The 12,439-nt window shown below is 36.9% G+C and overlaps 1 protein-coding gene across 1 annotated transcript in view; it reads left to right on the forward strand.

Moving 5' to 3' along the window:
• The first annotated feature begins 690 nt into the window (after positions 1-690).
• Positions 691-12,439, forward strand: part of rab13 (RAB13, member RAS oncogene family) — an 83,587-nt gene continuing 71,838 nt past the window's right edge. Inside the window, exon 1 of the mRNA XM_028795136.2 lies at positions 691-1,122. Within this exon, the coding sequence (XP_028650969.1) occupies positions 999-1,122 (124 nt within the window). The 5' untranslated portion in view covers positions 691-998. The remainder of the gene's footprint in view (positions 1,123-12,439) is intronic.

The following is a 12,439-nucleotide window of genomic DNA, read 5'->3' on the forward strand; positions in this document are numbered from 1 at the left end:
ATATGCAGACGATTAATTTAATTCAAAACAAGTCTATGTCAGGCCATGATAAAAAGTAATTGGAAATCCACATTAACTGAAACATCATATAGAGCAGGTTAAGTTCCGAGATAAAAACTACACAAGTTGCATACTTTTAAATATACTGAAATGTTAAATCATTACATTTATATACGTTACAAAATACGAAATATTCAAAAAATCGACCTACATTCAGATATACAGTAGCTTTGTTTATTTTTTTTACTGCAGAACCATCGTTGCAACACAAATCCTGGCACGCAGGTAGTCTTGCAAAGCCGTCCTGAAGTATGACATCAGCGCATAATATGTGCACAATCTGCGCAGGGAACGACTGCGCTCCTAAATCACCAGTAATTGTAGAGATCGATGAATATAATTTTTATGCGAAAGGTTTACCAGTTTAGTTTTTCTAACGGGACAGAATATGTATGCCTAACGGGACAGAATATGTATGCATTTTATCTCTTTAAAATTACTCTTTGAAAATTCTACGGAAGGTTGACTTTCTTGCACTGCAGCATATCATAGATTAATTTTGCGGGCAGAACAAGTCAACAGCCAATCAGAGTGCGCAGTTTGAACGGCAACTTCCCAGCAGGCCATGTTGAGGCCACACACTTTGAAGCTACTGTAGGTTCGCCGCCTACCGGTCGAAAACAAAATTTCATTCATTATTTTTTTCTTTTTGAGTGTACAACAACTTTAGGCACTCAGACTACGTTGGTGAAACTTGGCGATAACTGCTTATTCGTTTGGAATATACGTGTCTTTGTGGAAAATAAGAATCCAAGAGTAAAAGGGAGACCAGGCCTTTCAACGGTCTCAACCGTCTTTAGTAAAAAAAACTTATATAAGACAGACGTGGAAAAAAGTTGGAAGCGACAACGGGTGGATCACCGCCACTCCTAAAACACTGCAAAGCGGAAAACTGCCAAACGTTCGCGTTCCTCGTTTTTTGGGCTTTGAGCAGAAGCATGGCTAAAAAATATGATTTTCTTTTCAAGCTTTTACTCATCGGCGACAGTGGCGTCGGGAAGACCTGTCTTATTATCAGGTTTGCAGAAGACAATTTCAACAGCACATACATCTCAACCATTGGTATGTTTGCGCAGTTAATTTTCACTGAACCCACGCAGATTGTCCGCTTTTTCGGGAGTGGGGTGTGGGTCGTTAAATTGAAGTTTGTCACTTAATGGGTTATTTTGTAGTGGGGTCCTTAGTTGGAGCCTGGCGATTTTCAATCAAAGATCTTGCGGCTCCAACTCAGTGGTTTGCTCACCTTTCCCGTGCTTTATGACGTGGACTGTAATCCCCTATTTCACAAGCAGCACAGCTATTACAGGTTATCACTTTCAATCACTAAGCCTTTGACAGTGTTAGACGTAGACGGATTTGATCAGCAGCAGAAGGGCACAGAGATTTGGCATAAGTTATTTGTTTTGGGGCTGCTTGAAAACTGGAGAACAATTCGAAGTTTTGCCGAATTGGGCAATGGCCACAGACTTTCAGATAGTTTAGACGTCAGAATCAGGGTGGTGGTCCGCCGTTTTGGAGCAACAATGAAGAGGTTTCTTTAGAGTGCAAAGGAAGCAGGAATTGCAAGAACCATCGACGCGTGGATAAGTGAAAGTTCTCGGAGGCCTTGGCAGTGATTGCCAGTCAGTTTATTGGGGCTTAGGCATTATGGCAGGATCTACAGTTTGGGTGACCTGGACAATGAAAACTGGATACAAATATTGAAAGTTTTGACATTTAGCATTGTAGTGTAGTTGGATAGTGTATCAGAGAGGTTAGGTTAAAGGAGCCGTTTAAGGATATGCGCAGTGGAGAGGAAATTGAATTTAGCACGCCTCAGTTGATACTTGAAATTGAGGGTGTGATCTGTGGAAAATAGTTCAGAGATAATTATTTTGGAGAAAACACCCAACTAAACTCCACATTAAAAGTGAGTGGGCAGGGATTCAAAGTGCTCTGAGGCAATCATGCACAACCATGCTGCCTAAGTTCAAAGATAAATATTGAATTCCTGCAAATAAATGTTTACATAATATTATGCTCTTTTAATTGAGTGCTATCTTAAAATGCTTTAAAACAATGTAACATATTTAAACAATTCATGGATAAAGGTAATGTAACTTTAAAAAAAATTGTTTTCAGCAATTTGTTCCTCTAAAGGGAACACAGTAATATCTGGAATTAAAGTTTAATTTGTCATTATAACATTACAAACAAAAAGATAAAGGTATCCCAAATTATTTAACATTTGTTTTTATGGATTAACTCCAACAACTTGCTGTTCATAGCACAGGGGTTTATACCATATGAAAAAGATATCTCTTCTTTAGAAAAAGAGAGATTATTGAAAAATGTAGTCTTTAAAAAGAATGTTATCATAGTTCAAAGAATGCCCATCATATTTAGAAATTACTACTGAGTAAAAATGGATTATCTGCAGGGAATAAAGAGAAGTCTGTCCATGTAAAACCAGACAAAGATCCTGTCTAATAATCAATGATGGATTCTGAGAACCCTATAAGGACATTGTACCACTGTTGTCATTTATATAGCCATCGCTGGAGATACATTGGATGACTAACTTTCTGTTATTACCAAGGTTACCCATTTCCTTTGATTTTCTTGTTCAGATATAGAATACTGGGTTTAACATTCCCAGTATTTATTGAAATTTGCTCATTCACACATAATTTGCCTGGTTGAAAATGATGAGTTTTACAAGCACCCACATCAAAGTTGTTTTTATTTTTCTCTGAAGTGAAACAGGCAGTGAACAGCAACATTTGAGTGATGCATTTGTTCTACTGGTGTTTATTATTATTATTTTTATTATTATTATTATTATTATTGTTCATGTATGTATAGTTCAGTGTTCAGTGCAGTCTTCTCACAGCACTGGGAGACTGGGTATGAAACCTCTCCAAGCAGGTTTGGAGAAGGTTGGGCTAATATACAGTATATATGGCATATATATGTGTCTTTGTACCTAAAAGCATGTGAACCTTCAGGTGTCCTCTGAATGAGAGCTGCATCTCTTCACTTTAACTACTACCTTAGCACATTCCTCCATTTAATGGTGGAAAATGTTTGTCAATAACGTAATCCTTCACTTGGATGAAGAGTAGCTTCCATGTTTCACAATATGCACGGTTTCCAGACACATCAAATGGTTAATTTTTTACAAAGTAGACTTTCATAGATTATTATGCATCATGGCCCTGCTTATTCATATTACTTCAAGCATGTCTACATTGTAGATGTAGATATTTTTTTGAACTTGATCCTAGAAGTTTTATGGCTTTATTCACACACAAGCAGAGTCGATAAATTCCTGGGATTTAAGCTAGGTCTTTACCTGGAAAATTGGTTTACAGTATCAGGTTTTTATAGATGGGTAACAAGCATGTGTGAACAAACAAAGCTGAACTGTCAGTTTACTGGTACATTATTTATATAGCCTGGATATATATGAATGTATGCTTTGGGTGTGGGGTCCATTTCATGATAAAAGCTTATTATGCAGTTTACAATGATTACTGACACGGCATAGAAGCAGCATATTTTAAATACCGGTACATAAACCTTTCAAGATACATCTTATTCTGGCAGTGTTAATTATATTAAGCAGGGAGGAAATAAAAAAAAAAAGTCCTTGGAAAGAAAGTCTTTAAATCAATCTTGAGTAATTGAGATGTATTATTGGGGCAAATGTAAAGTGTCATGAGTGTTTGGCATCACCCATGTAAATTCTGGTGGGACAGTTGGGTTCTTTTGCTCTTTCTATACATTGTTATTAGTGCAAGTGTCTTCTTTAATCCCTCCACGAGGTGTTTCTGGCAAACCACATACTAAAATAAATTGTTTGAATGAAATAATCTGAGGTGTCCTCTCTATAGTATCCTGGTCATCTGAGGTAGCCTAAGACAATGTATAATTTGTATTAGCAAGTGAACGGAGGTCACTTGGGTTACTTGCAGAACACAGGAATTTTTTAATCATGGAACTGAATCTGGTTCAGAATCAATGACATATTTTAAATGATGAATGAAGTAAATGTAAGCACTTATGATTTGTATCATATGTTGGTCTTAAATGAATCAGAATAATGTGTTGGGTTTACTCAATTTCAGATTGCAATTTAAAAAAAATGTTGAACTGTGCTGTAAGAAAAGCCCTTATTAATATCTTTCTGAATTAAAGTAATTTTCAAAGCTCTAACTGTGTGCCAGGACTTCTTCACTATATGTAATGAATCCTATTTTCGATATTCATTCCATCAGTTCATAGGCATGGGACAGGGGTTATTAAGTGTGCACCCTCAACTAGAGGGCACTGAATCCAAAGTGTATGATGGGTAATGTTGCAAAGGTAACTTAAACATGATTCAAAGTTGATTTAACACTGCGGCCAGTTGGTTTTGTTAAAATTACATGGTGAGTGGCAGGGATTCGTCTTTTTCAGATGTTTTTTGGAAGAGTGCATATCTTCTGTTGTCAAATGTGTGGGAAAGGAAAGTCGCCTAATCATATGATAGACCTACAAAATTTGCTGCTGGCTAGAAATGATGCTCCAACTTTTGTTATAAGTAGTGTTATGCATCAGTTATTGAATCCTTTTAATATACTCTGAGGCTGAGAGGGTCCGGGAGTGTACAGCTGCAGGAACCACATTTGGACAAAATAATATTACTTCTGAAGAAACAAAAAGAGATACAAGCAGTACAAGTAAATGAAAAAACTTAAGGACAATCAAACAAAAAGCAAAAAAGATTTCAGTGGTAGACCTAATACCAACATAGCATACAGTAAGATGTACCTCTGTTTGGTGTATTTAGAATAGGCTTGCAATTCTGTAGTACTGTATAAGAAAGAGTATGATAGAAGGCAAATCCGTTTTGGTGTTGTTACTGAATGTTTCAGTGTGAAGCTGTATTATGGCTTCAGTTGTAAGTAAATGTCTATTTGAAGTAATTTCCACTGTCTCCAGAATATTCTTTCCTGTTTTTTACAGTGTAGTTATGAAAAATGTGGATGTTATTAGTTAAAACATGTAAAGTCATGAATTTAATTTTTCTCCGAAGCCACGGTTCCTTTAATAAATGTTTTCTTGCCCCTTCTTCAGTGTGACCCTGTAACTGGCTTGAGTGGGTATGTCTTTTTGTGTCAGTCAACCATTGCAGAACATAGCACCCCTATAAGAACATCATATCTAATTTACCTGAAGAACTAAAGAACCTGCCCCTAAAACATATTTTTAAGAAAAGATACTATCTATACAGCTTTCAGTTTAAAAACTATATTTTTATTAATTTTATGATTTTTTTTTGTAAGATCTAAGCACTACATACAGATCTAGACATGAGTATCCTTAACATTTTTACGAACTAATTGTTAATAACAGAAATCCTGCACAAGTTAGGATTGTTTATCGTAATTTTGGTGTTTCACTCACATTTCAATAAATCTAATCATGTCTACTTGCTGCCTGCTTGCCTTTCTGTACTGATGACATGATAGATTGTGCACACATTTTGCTCTTCTTTCTGTGAGAATACCTCTTAGGTTTGAGGATCTCCTTTGGTGATTTTAATTTGATTATGAGCACTTCGACTTTGCTTGGTATGAAGGTAGGCGTTATTATCCCTGAGGGAAATTCCTGCTACTCCAGGAATTTAAGATAATCGGAATCATCAATTCCAAACAAAGATATTTGAATGCAGAAGTGAAGAGACGTGAAGCCATCTTGTTGATTTATGCTTTACTGTAAATATACCATTTTATCTCATTATGCTGTTCATTGGCACTTCAAAATGAAGACCCTTGATATCATAAGTGGTTTTAACAACATATTCAGAGGTTTTTTTAAAGCATGTTTCTGCCTCAATTTAGAAATTCTTTTGCTGCCATCCTTATCTTTAAAACCCACAGCTTGATATTATCAATTTGATATACCAGCATTGACAACATGTTGACATTAAAGTAACTTGAAAGAACATTTTTTACACTTGTTAATGAAATCTTAAGTAACTCCAATAAAACTTTATAATTTCCATCTAAATAAGGTTAGACTACTACATTATAACACACCAAGTTAAACTTTAGACATTAGTCTAACCACCTACTTTTTTACAAGTCTAAATTTTCATAACATGCAATGAAGCATCAAGGGTGATGAACAGAGTACAAGGCTAGCAAAAGCGATGACATTTTTTAATGTGCCAGGCTGTTTAATAGTTCTTTATGATTCAATCCATAAATCCATCCATCAAACTTCTAAACCCACTTTCTACTGAGCAGACTAGTGGGGAAACTGGAGCCTATGCCTACAAGCATAGGGCACATGGCAGGAACAATCCCTGGATAGATAGTCAGCCAGTCCATCAAAGCCCAAATTGTTCTTACACAGAAATGCTGATTAAGCTGCTTGTGAACAGTCCTGCTGCGTGTTTGTTAAAGACTTCTAAAATAAAGCTAACAATGGCATCTGAAGCTATAATCATGAATATGTTGCAGCCATAGTGACAACTGTTTTGAGGGAAGCCATGATTAAAGATGATCCTCATTTCTCCCATTAAACAATGCAAAGTGCTTTCTCCTAATTCCAAAACATTCACAAAAAATGAATGCTTATGTACCACAAGTATGCAATCAGAATGATTCCTTAGCAAAGTAGGAAATTTTGTGACTTTATTGTGGTCTTGCCTTAAATTAAAGCTATGTAATGGAGGTAACCAGCTTTTGTAAAATATAGTGTGCAACCTTCAATCTAACCTAGTTGGTCCATGGGTTTTTTTTAGCTTTGTACTTACTTGCAGGCTGTTTGTTTCTTCTGGTGAGGCTCATGATGCAAACAATCTCACTAGAGCTGATCTCATGTCCATGTCCATAAGAAAACAGAGCTTTGCTCCTCCTAGAGAATTTACACATCGTTTACAGCCTGGTTGTTGGATTACTCCTGTGAAGAAGCTGAGGTTGAGCGCATGAGAGAATAATAAATACAAATATACAAACTTTTTGTGTGGTGTGATTGTTTTTAATTGTTACATATTGATTTTTGTAGCTTTGCACTGCTACACCTACTATCTAGCTATCCTCTTCTTTTGTAGCGAATTAGGATGGCAGCATTTTAAGCTGCCATCTGTATCCTATGTAGTAGTGTTTAGCTTCTCCTATGGAATTTTACAGATGTTTCTAGGTCAAGAAAAATATGTAATCCTTTAAGAGTGTCTTTTGTCTGCCCTACATCTACTTCCTCATTACTATGCCAGATGTACCTTTCACTGGAGCTGCAAAGTGTACATCCTTATATTATGTACATGCCACCTCATCTTATCTCTCTTGATTCAGAGGAGCAATGACTGTAATCTGAGATCTTTCTAGATAGATGAAACCATCATCCTATTATGGCGAATGAGTCAAGCAGTGTAATTTGTAAATGAGCCTCATTTTTTCAACTCTGCTTTTGATTTTACTGTTTAGATAGCTATCGAAAAGTCATTACCAAATATGAGGATGAAAACACAGATTGACAAGAAAATAGAGATCTTCAATGGAGTAATTGACTCCTGGTTCTCTTTAAACAATGCACCAGTATATTGTTCAGTTTCTAAATAATCTCTAGCCTAATTCATGATTAGTACTCCAAGGAACTGCAGCCTCAACTCCAACTCCAACTTCAAATTACAAACAAGAAGACATCTTTCTTTAATTTGATGGCTTCCTTTACTATTAGGGTCCATCATTTGCCCCCTGGGTTGCTTGCCATACCTTTTCAACACAATCATGCATTGAAAGTCTGTTCAAACACCTAGCTACCTAACGTTTCCAATAAGCAGTAAAAATTCTCACAGAGATAATACTTGAACTCTTCCAGAGGAAAACTGTGGGTCTCCCTGGTTAGCCCAGCTAACACAGTTTAACTGTCTGAGCCAGGTGGATACGCAGTGGTGAACAACTGACCATTTGTCACTATGTGGATGGTCTAGGTACAGTCATATGAAAAAGTTTGGGAACCCTTCTCAGCCTGCATAATAATTAACTCTCCTTTCAACAAAAAAAGATAACAGTGGTATATCTTTCATTTCCTAGGAACATCTGAGTACTGGGGTGTTTTATCCGAACAATGATTTTTAGTGAAGCAGTATTTAGTTGTATGAAATTAAATCAAATGTGAAAAACTGGCTGTGCAAAAATTTGGGTCCCCTTGTAATTTTGCTGATTTGAATGCATGTAACTGCTCAATACTGATTACTTGTAACACCAAACTGGTTGGATTAGCTCGTTAAGCCTTGAACTTCATAGACAGGTGTGTCCAATCATGAGAAAAGGTATTTAAGGTGGTCAATTGCAAGTTGTGCTTCCCTTTTTACTCTCCTCTGAAGAGTGACAGCATGGGATCCTCAAAGTAACTCTCAAAAGATCTGCAAACAAAGATTGTTCAGTATCATGGTTTAGGGGAAGGCTACAAAAAGCTATCTCAGAGGTTTAAACTGTCAGTTTGAACTGTAAGGAATGTAATCAGGGAAATGGAAGGCCACAGGCACAGTTGCTGTTAAACCCAGGTCTGGCAGGCCAAGAAAAATACAGGAGCGGTATATGCACAGGATTGTGAGAATGGTTACAGACAACACACAGATCACCTCCAAAGACCTGCAAGAACATCTTGCTGCAGATGGTGTATCTGTACATCGTTATACAATTCAGCGCAATTTTCACAAAGAACATCTGTATGGCAGGGTGATGAGAAAGAAGTCCTTTCTGCACTTGCACCACCAACAGAGTCGCTTGTTGTATGCAAATGCTCATTTAGACAAGCCAGATTCATTTTGGAACAAAGTGCTTTGGACTGATGAGACAAAAATTGAGTTATCTGGTCATAACAAAAAGCGCCTTGCTTGGCGGAAGAAGAACACCACATTCCAAGAAAAACACCTGCTACCTACTGTCAAATTTGGTGGAGATTCCATCATGCTGTGTGGCTAGTTCAGGGACCCTTGTTAAAGTCGAGGGTCAGATGAATTCAACCCAATTTCAACAAATTCTTCAGAATAATGTTCAAGCATCAGTCACAAAGTTGAAGTTATGCAGGGGTTGGATATTCCAAGACGACAATGACCTAAAACACAGTTTGAAATCTACAAAGGCATTCATGCAGAGGGAGAAGTACAATGTTTTGGAATGGCTGTCACAGTCCCCTGACATGAATATCATCGAAAATCTATGGGATGATTTGAAGCAGGCTGTCCATACTTGGCAGCCATTAAATTTAACTGAACTGGAGAGATTTTGTATGGAAGAATGGTCAAAAATGCCTCCATCCAGAATCCAGACACTCCTCAAAGGCTATAGGAGACATCTAGAGGCTGTTATATTTGCAAAAGGAGGCTCAACTAAGTATTGATGTAATATCTCTGTTGGGGTGCTCAAATTTATGTAACTGTCTAATTTTGTTATGATGCATATTGCATATTTTCTGTTAGTCCAATAAACTTAATGTCACTGCTGACATACAACTGTTTCCATATGGCATGTCATATATTAAAAGGAAGTTGCTACATTGAAAGCTCAGCCAATGATAATCAAAAATCCAAAGAATTAAGACGGGTTCCCAGACTTTTTCATATGACTGTATATGTCCTTAGATCAGATGACATGGCTTCTTTGGCCCTAGGTGGTATATTACTAGGTATACTTTTGAGAACACTTCTGTTTGAACAATATGTTTATTATGGACAATTCACAACTAGTATTGAAATCCAATAGTAATATAATAACTGTTTTAAAGAAAATTGGACTTGCTGCTTAAACATACTTTGTAATCCCTATTCATGCAATGTGTGCAAAATTTCATCAGGTCCATATTTAAATGTGCACAATGAACTACTTTATACTTGCTGCCCAAACATGAACAATAAAACTATGTTGAGGTTTGTGATGTATCATGACAAAGGCCTGACCTTGGATCTATCATTGGTGTTTTCACAAGACCCATTCAGACCATGTAGGTGGCGCAGTGGTAGTGTTGCTGCCTCATAGTAAGAACATCATATCCTGTGTGGTAGTGCCTTGAGTAGTAAGAAAAGCGCTATATAAATGTAAAGAATTATTATTGTTGTATTTTTATTATTATTATTGTTGTTCTCCATGTTCAGGAGGAAAAACATGATAGAAATGGTTGCCACAGCACTACACTGAAAAGGAAATGAAAACTGGAAGTCACAATGAACTGCCCCATCAATCTTAACAGATTATACTTGGTTAAAATCCACCACCAGGCATCATCCAGTAGGAATTGCTATGTTCTGTGCATGTTAGCAGCAGCATTATCTGCCAAACATTGTAATGTTAGGTCTACTGACAACTGAAAATTTGCTCTTAATGAGTTTGTGTGGGTTTGTGCATGACTGTGTCTTGTGATTCAAATTCCTGCTTTATGTCCAGTGCTGCCTTCCATGACACTAAACTGGATTTAGAGGGTTTGATGGTAGGTGGCTAACGTAATGAGTATTGGGCAACTTCATGCTTACAGCGTATGCAAATGGGAAATTCTACTTCAGATTCTACTATTGAATGCCTTAATGTTTATTTAGTAGACTGCAATAATTAGCTTCCTGTTGTCAGTGTGAAATTATTTTATAATTTAAAATTTTACCCTATAAATAATTAATGAGATTGTATATATTAATTTATTTTTCCAATAGGTATGTTGCTACTGTGGCAATTTGCATGTTGTACAACTTTTCTGCTGTGACAAAAAGCATGTTTCTTGAATGGGCAAGAAATATCATAATGCATGGTATTGCTTGCGTGGAACATGCTTACATTTTTAGCTACTAGTTACTCTTAGAAACACTAATAATGTTTTAATGTATATGCCAGGCCAAATCTTAACGTTTAAGTGGAATTTAAAGGCTTTCATTTCTTGGTTTTGTTGTGGGTTTGTGTTTCAATGTACTTAATGTCAGTGTGAGTTTTGTGAGGTTTTTGCACAGTATGTGAAGGAGTATGTGATTTTCTGACTGGTTTTGACAGTTTTTCTCCTTCAGCATTCCAGTTTTTAAAATTAAATGCATATATATTTGATACAGTGGCTTTGTTCAAAGTTGTACTCTCTTGTAATGCTTCAGTCCCCTCAGTTGCATAGCTCTTAGTTTTGTGATCTCAATGTTTTTCAAGCAATCTCCACTAGAACATAAGCTTCACGGAAGAAAACATTTCAGAATCTAACGAAAGCCTAAAATACTGCCAAATAAATAATTTCTCTGTGAATAAAAGTTTCGTTTCAGGCCTTGTGTGTGTGTTCACCCTGTGATGGACTGGCACTCTGTCCATTGGTTGTTCCTGCCTTTTCCATATGCTTGCTGGAACTGGTTAAAGCCCCCTTGTTATTTTGCTCAGGATTAAGCAGGCTTAGAAAATGGTATTGTATAGTATCTGAATGTTTTCCCACAGAGATTCCTATGCTACTCAGAAAGACCTTTAACCAGTGGACATCTGTGGAGATTAATACATTTAGAACATGTAGAACATATTTGAGACTAGATATTCAAACTTTACAATCAGTTAAACTGAGTAATTTAAAACTGAAACCCACTATTTGGATTTGGTCTGGCTTGAGCTGCAGTGTAAATGTGTTTAATCACACTAATGAAAGCCTGCATGCCATCCCATTGTTACATTCTGTAACAGTGATATAATCACATTCCATGAAGGTTGTGTGCAGCATGCTTGTTGTTACACATCTGAGGTTTTCTTGTTATCCCTAAGAATTCCATCTAAAGGGGGACATAAACCTTATTTGACATTTTATCTTCCTCAGTTTAGTTGCCTTGTCAGAATCCTGATGTTGGGTAGAACTAATTTGTAAAACTAAGACCATCCCGCTTGAGATCCACAGACATTGACACCTGGTGCACACAATATTCAATATTCAGAGTGAGACTGGTATACAGTAATCCCTCCTCCATCGCGGGGGTTGCGTTCCAGAGCCACCCGCGAAATAAGAAAATCCGCGAAGTAGAAACCATATGTTTATATGGTTATTTTTATATTGTCATGCTTGGGTCACAGATTTGCGCAGAAACACAGGAGGTTGTAGAGAGACAGGAACGTTATTCAAACACTGCAAACAAACATTTGTCTCTTTTTCAAAAGTTTAAACTGTGCTCCATGACAAGACAGAGATGACAGTTCAGTCTCACAATTAAAAGAATGCAAACATATCTTCCTCTTCAAAGGAGCAAACAAATCAATAGGGTTGTTTGGCTTGTAAGTATGCGAAGCACCGCGGCACAAAGCTGTTGAAGGCGGCAGCTCACACCCCCTCCGTTAGGAGCAGAGAGAGAGATAGAGAGAGAGAGACAGATAAAAAAATCAATACGTGCCCTTTGAGCTTTTAAGTA

Source organism: Erpetoichthys calabaricus, chromosome 2 (assembly GCF_900747795.2).
Source record: "Erpetoichthys calabaricus chromosome 2, fErpCal1.3, whole genome shotgun sequence".
In the NCBI taxonomy this organism is placed as follows: domain Eukaryota; kingdom Metazoa; phylum Chordata; class Cladistia; order Polypteriformes; family Polypteridae; genus Erpetoichthys; species Erpetoichthys calabaricus.